This window comes from Papaver somniferum, chromosome 11, assembly GCF_003573695.1.
Source record: "Papaver somniferum cultivar HN1 chromosome 11, ASM357369v1, whole genome shotgun sequence".
NCBI lineage: Eukaryota > Viridiplantae > Streptophyta > Magnoliopsida > Ranunculales > Papaveraceae > Papaver > Papaver somniferum.
The window spans coordinates 33163949-33170818 of record NC_039368.1 but is presented as its reverse complement, the minus strand read 5'-3'; the positions used below and the strand labels follow the sequence as shown (position 1 = coordinate 33170818).

The 6870-nt window shown below is 37.1% G+C and overlaps 1 protein-coding gene across 1 annotated transcript; it reads left to right on the top strand.

Annotated features, from left to right (window-relative positions):
• Positions 1-323: 323 nt before the first annotated feature.
• Positions 324-731, top strand: LOC113324282. Its single transcript, XM_026572605.1, has one exon. It carries the CDS (start codon positions 324-326, stop codon positions 729-731), a length of 408 nt encoding a protein of 135 aa, XP_026428390.1.
• Positions 732-6870: the final 6139 nt, after the last annotated feature.

Below are 6870 nucleotides of genomic sequence, written 5' to 3'. Positions count from 1 at the left end.
CAAGTGGTCGTCTAAGATACAAAACAAGTCATAAGATCGTCTGAGGTGTTTGGAGAGAACCATGAAACCATTGAAGAGGAGTAATCTTCGCACTTTAAATAGTAGGTGTTCAGTAATTTAAAAAAAGAATGATAAAAGGAAGTTAAAACTGAGGATGTTTTTATAGTAAGTTGCAAGAGCTAAGGCTCCCACATACGCTCTAACTATAGCTAGGAGACTCTACATAAAACTGAATAAGCGTACCTACAAGTGTGGATATTTTATGGGAGCTACCTTGGTGCCTGTGTGGGGATTTCAATGAAGTTAGATACACGAGAGTAAGGATGGGATGCAATACAGCTTCTAGAGGTATGAGAGATTTCAACAAATTCTGCGACTCGTTGGAGTTGATAGATCTGCCAATGACAGGTGGTAAGTATACTTGGAGTAGTACTACTGGTAACAATTATGCTAAAAGTCTTATAGACAGATTTATTATTAACGCGGCATGGGATAGTCAGTTCCCTACTATTTCTGTGTCTGCTCTTGATAAACCCTTTTCAGATCACAAGCCCGTTTGCCTGACTTCCAATTTTGAAGACTGGGGTCATCCTCCCTTTAGGTGTGAGGCTATGTGGTTCTTGAATCCTTCTTTTCTTCCCTTACTAGAGGAGTGGTGGCATTCCTTTTCTTTCAGTGGTTCTCCTGGTTTTATTCTGGCCAAAAAACTTCAAGCTCTAAAACCAAAATAAGGAGATGTTCGGAAATATTGAGAGAAAGTGTGAGAAGACCTTACTGGATATTGCTTCCTTGGATCAGCTGGGAGATGATGATGTTTTGTCCACATCCCAAGTTCTTGATAGAAAGTCCAAAAAGTTGGAGTTTAAAATGCTTACTGATATGAAGCATCTTCATTGGTTGGGTAAGTCTAGAATGAACTGGCACCTTGATGGTGATAGAAACACAAAGTTTTTTCATTGTATTACTAAAATGAGAACAAGACGGAATATTTTTGCTAAACTGAAAGTTAACAATGTGTGGGTTGAAGACAAACAAATTATTAAGGACATTATAGTTAGCCATTTCCAAGAAAGATTTAAGTGTGACGAAGACTATGGTATGGACCTCAGTGGTATGCAGCTGAATAGTATATCTGAGGAAGACAAAATTTGGCTGAAAAAAGAAATTGCTGAAGTTGAAGTGCTATCAGCTCTTAAGAAGCTGGGTCAAGATAGAGCCCCCTCCCCCGATGGGTTTCAAGTAAGTGTTATTATCAAATGTTGGGAGTTTATGAAGGGTGATATAATCAAAGTTGTTAAAAAATTTGAGAGAAATGGATGGATCGATTGGAGGCTAAAATCTACTTTCCTTGCTCTAATTCCCAAAAAAGAATGTGTGGAAGAAATAAAGGATTTGAGACCAATTAGTCTCACTGGCTCAATCTACAAGGCTATATCCAAATTGTTGGCTGAAAGACTAAAGACTTTGCTTCACAAGTTGGTTTCTTCTCATCAATCTGCCTTTGTCAAAGGTAGATAAATTCTTGATAGTGTCTTAATTGCTAATGAATACTTAGATTCAAGGTTTAAATCCAAGAATCCTGGTTTAGTTTGCAAAATTGTCCTTGAAAAGGCCTTCGACAATGTCAAATGGTCCTTTGTTGATGAAGTTCTCAAGAGAATGGGTTTTGGGGAGTTATGGAGAAAGTGGATAGCTGGTTGTATCAAGCAAGTTTCGTTCTCTGTTCTTGTTAATGGCAGTTGTTGTGGTAAATTTTCAAGCCAAAAAGGTCTTCGGCAAGGTGATCCATTGTCCCCATTCATCTTTCTTTTGGTCTCCGAGGTTCTAACGTCGATGTTTACGAAGGTTGCTGAGGTAGGGTGGATTGGTGGCTTTCAATTTCGTTCTAATGGTACTATAGTTAGTCATCTTCAATTTGCAGATGACACTCTTGTTTTTATTGATACTGATATTTCTCAAGTTAGGATGCTTAAGTACAATATACTCCTATTTGAATATGCTTCTGGCCTTAAAACCAACTTTGGTAAAAGCAATATTTTCGCTGTGGGTAATGTTGAGAATGTTGAGATGCTTGCTTCTGTATTTGGTTGTGCAATTGCAGCTTTTCCTTCCATCTACTTAGGCCTGCCCCTGGGAGATAAAGCCTTGTCCTGCAACAAATGGGAGAGAGTGGTGGAAATGTGCTATAATAGGCTTGCAATCTGGAAGAGTAGATACCCAGTAAAGCAGGTAAACTGACCTTTATTAAGAGTGTTCTTATGAGCATTCCTATCTACTACTTCTCCCTATTTATGTGCCCTCAATCTGCAATTGCAAAAATTGAGAAATGTATTAAAAAAATTCTGTGGCATGGTGATAATAATATTAAAAAACATCATTGGGTGGGATGGAAAAGGATCAGTAAACCTTTGCATTTGGGAGGCTTGGGAATTCACAACTTGAGAAGAATGAATAGAAGCCTTCTTATGAAGTGGTGGTGGAGATTGTGCACTGAAAAAACTCCCTTTGGTCTAAAATTATTGAAGAGAAACATGGTTTGGCGGATTTAGGTTGGAGAATTAAACAGTGCAGTACTTCTCATGGGGTTGGAATTTGGAAGCAAATTGGCGCTGTTCAAGGAGCATTCTTCGATAACATTCAATTCAAAATTGGTCAAGGAAATAAAATTCGCATTTGGGAGGATAAATGGTGCAATGAAGGGACTATTGCTTCACTTTGTCCTAATCTCTACAGGATTTCGATTGGGAAGCATAAGTCTATTAGCGAAGCTTACATGGCTATCACTGCTGGCTTCAGTTGGGATTTGGGCTTAACACATAGAAGATTTAATGATGCTGAGATAAATGAGCTTTCTATTATTTTTAGCAAGCTCGACTCAATTGTGTTTCACCCAGATGAAGATGACTCTATAGTTTGGCTTGGGGATAACTCTGGTGCCTTCACTGTCAAGTCGGCGTATAAAGTTGCTGTTCAAGATCCTACTTCTCCTTCCTTCCCTCATAAGCTCATTTGGTCTAGAGCTTGGCCTTCACAAGGTAGCTTTTTTCTTATGGAAGTGTGTTTTAAATAGGCTCCCTACAACTGATAATATGCATAAAAGAAACTCTGTGCTAGTCTCTTCAAGTGGAAATCCTATAGTGAATCTATGCTGCTTTTGCAAGATGGTTGCCGAAACTAGTGATCATGTTTTTATTAACTGTGTACTTTCGAAGCGTATTTGGAATTACTTCTGTTCTGAAGCTAACATGCAGGTGAATCTTAATGGTTCCACTATGGATATCATAACAAACTGGTCAACCTCTCGTTTATCGGTTTGTGGTAAGGAAGTGTGGAAGCGTTTGTATACCGCGATCTTTTGGATTATATGGCTGGAGCGCAACGATCGGGTCTTCAACAACAAATAAAGAACAGTTGAAAACATCATCAACGATATCAAGTTCATTATTTTTCAGTGGGCTAGATACTCTCCCTCCATGTCTGGAATTTCTATCAATGAGGTCATTGTAAATTGGAGGACTGTATTTTTCGAAACTCCTTAGTGTAGTCTGTTTCTGAGGGTTTTCTTTCTGTTGGTTTTTGTTGTATTTTTTTGGTGGTTGGCTGCTCTTTTGCATGCTCTCATTTTTCTAATAAAATCTTTACTTTACCGAGCAAAAAAAAAAAAACAAGTGTGGATATTTTCAAAGTTCTTGCGAGAAGTCCTCCATTATCTTGTTTGGGAGCTAGCAAAATACATGCAATTGATCTAACTTGTGCTCGACAAGTACGAGTTTTCAAGGAACTGATTTTCTTCACATTTGACCCGATCCCATATAACAAAACTCGAGCCTAAAACTCTAGGAATTCTGTTTTATACTCATACATCTGTACGTAATTTTTTCCCGCTTTTTCTAAAAAAAAAAGGAACAATAAAGACCTGTCTTTTTATTCTTGTTGTAGCAGAGAGGACTAGCGCAGTGAACTTAACTTCAAATGCATGGACCGGTTCTTTTTTTTTTATATAACAACCCAATACTATGATTGAACTGACACTATGTTAATAAGCGAAGTGGTGAGGTTACTATCATTATGTCATATAAGTATTTTCCTGACCCCTGTAGTCATATTAGTCCAAACGATCAATAGTGTTCGATTAACAATTTAACATACATTGTTAATCTTGAAGACTTGAAGTAACCACTCATTTTATCCGACCGAATAAGACACCAAATTTCAGGTATAATATTATTATTATATAACACGATGAAAGTATAGTTCTATTTTCAAACCACTCATATAAGTGGTCTCAAACCCGCTAAAACTAGCAAAGCCCTTTCCAGTTGTAAGTCATGATATATGCTCATAGATAGTTAAGTGAATAGTCAACACTCAACCGACTCAACACCGTCCTAGATATTACCCTTTAAGAATCCAAGAATTCTAAAGCACAACGTTCATATTCTAGCTAGCTACCGGTCTTCCTAAGAAATGTTACTAGTTTGGTAGAGATTAGAGAAACACGAAGTGTACGATATGTAATTGGTTGAAGTTTTTGTTCACATTATTGCAAAGCATTGAACCATTTGTGTAAACACTTGTTCACACTTGACGCGTGTATATATATATATATTTGTTTTTTATAATGTTTTTCTTACAATTTTTGCTTCCCCAGACTTAAATCTGAGCCGTCGGTTTTCTTAAACGGTTGGCAGTATGTTAAAGGCGTATGTACTGAGGACGGGTTTTTGGGGTTAGCTCACCCTTGCCGAATCGCGACCCTTTGTGGCCATTGTAGCACGTGTGTCGCCCAGGGCATAAGGGGCATGTATGTGCATACTTGGGAAATACATCGCACAAGATGGTTAAAATAATTTAATCTTAAGGGCTCTCACGGGATTATGGTCCACATACAATGACTTTAACATTAACATTATGTGACTATGCATTAACATTCTGTGAAATATGACTTTAATCACAGGATTATATTAATGAAATATGATACCATTAACATTCTGTGACTATGCAGATGCCACAGTGATTTGAATCGACTTTAGACACCATTCGTGAGGCTGAATCGGATCAGAGAAGTCATGATAGGGCATCCCCAGTGGTCCATTCAATCCCCAAAAGAATGAAATGGGCCTCCCAGTGGGAACCCCTGAATCTCTGGAATCATGCAATTTCTTCTCCTGACATGACTATCTTAATTAAGGTTTGTGTGGGACAAGAGTATAGGATTGAAGATATGAATCAGAAAGGATTTCGGCACGGTCGGTATAAATTCCGTCGGCACCATGAGTCATGCCGTCTTCCCAAATCATGGATGTCGTCGAGTGATGTGGTATGTGTAGAGGGAAAAAAACTGCTCATATTTACAGCGAAGGTAAAATCTTAAGTGAAAAAAGAAAAATTCATATAAGAAAATAAAATGTCACTCAGTGTCTTCACGTATCATTAACTAAGGAAGAAAAGTTGCAAGTTTTCGTTTAATATAAACTGGAACCTCACGGAAGAGGAAATTTTTGTTAACTTACAGATTACGAGTTCTAATCACAACATGATGATTTGGCTCTTCATGGGGATTTGGCTTTTGGAATTACGAGTTTTAATCAACAACGAAGCTTTTGGAATTTGGCTCTTCATGGGGATTAGACTTCCTCCCTCGAAAAATAGATCGTCAAGACATGTTTAAGGATTTTGTGAACAATCATGATGATTTAACCATAGAGGATGTTGAAGAATATCCTACTGGATAGTATTCTTTGTGTTGGTTTGCAAGTTGCTTTTTGAATTTAGGGTACAACAAGATGAGTCTTCTTCTGTTGACCTTGTTTGTGTACTTAGATGTTCGTAGTCTTTTTTTAATTTCAACTTCGTTTTTCTTTTGTTTTTGAGCTTTTGTTCATTGCTAGTTGTATATGCTTGCACATGGCTTGTGTGCTCTTAATATATTCTCTTTGATCGATCAAAAAAAAAAGAGTTTTAATCACAACAAGTTTTCTTTGATCGATCAACTGCAACTAGTTGGAAACTGAATTTCGTTAAATTTAGTAACACAACTATTATTACACAGCGTAATTGAACTTGAAATCCTAAATTAGATATGGTTACTTTCCTAGGCTAATATTTACAAACCGAACAAAGTCAGTTAGTAAATTTGAACAGTCTTAAACTAGTCAAATTATTTTTGTTATTTGCAAGGCAAAAATTACCTAACGAAGATCAATAATAGAAGTTCGAACTTCATGATGAAAAGTCTTTTTTTTTTTTTGTTAATGTACGTGGTTGTCGATAAGGAAAAGAACATAATGAGCTTAATCATATAGGTATATATATTTTAGCAAGAGTAATGGTATGCAAAAACCCGTTGAGCCTCGTGAAAATTAGCTAGCTAGAAATCTGGTCATCTTATTTATGACCGGAAACCAATGTTCTGAAAACCGTCCCGAACGTCGAACCGGAAAAATTACTGGGTCAAGGGTCATTGGTTCAACATGTGAGTCAACCCGGGTTCACCGGGTCACAAATAAAATAGTTTTAAGTAGGAAATACCATATATTTTTCCCATAGTTTTAATTTAATTTTCTACGTGTCAAGTTTTTTTTTTTTTTTTTTTTTTTGAAGGAAGTGTTAAGTTCTTATATCGCTTGTCATTGTTAAACTTATATAAATGCACTAGTCTAGTCACTAGTGGTAGGGGAATGGGACGTGTAAGTGGTAGGGGAATGGGACGTGTAAGATGAGAGGGTTGTGTTGTTAACTATGAAAGTTTGTCCCCTTATTATCAGCTATTTACAGTTTCCACCGTTCAAACCCTACCCTGAGTACCCTCAGTTTAACTTTAATATTAAGCGGCGTGGTTATTTCCTCTATCACAGTCATTGCCTTTCT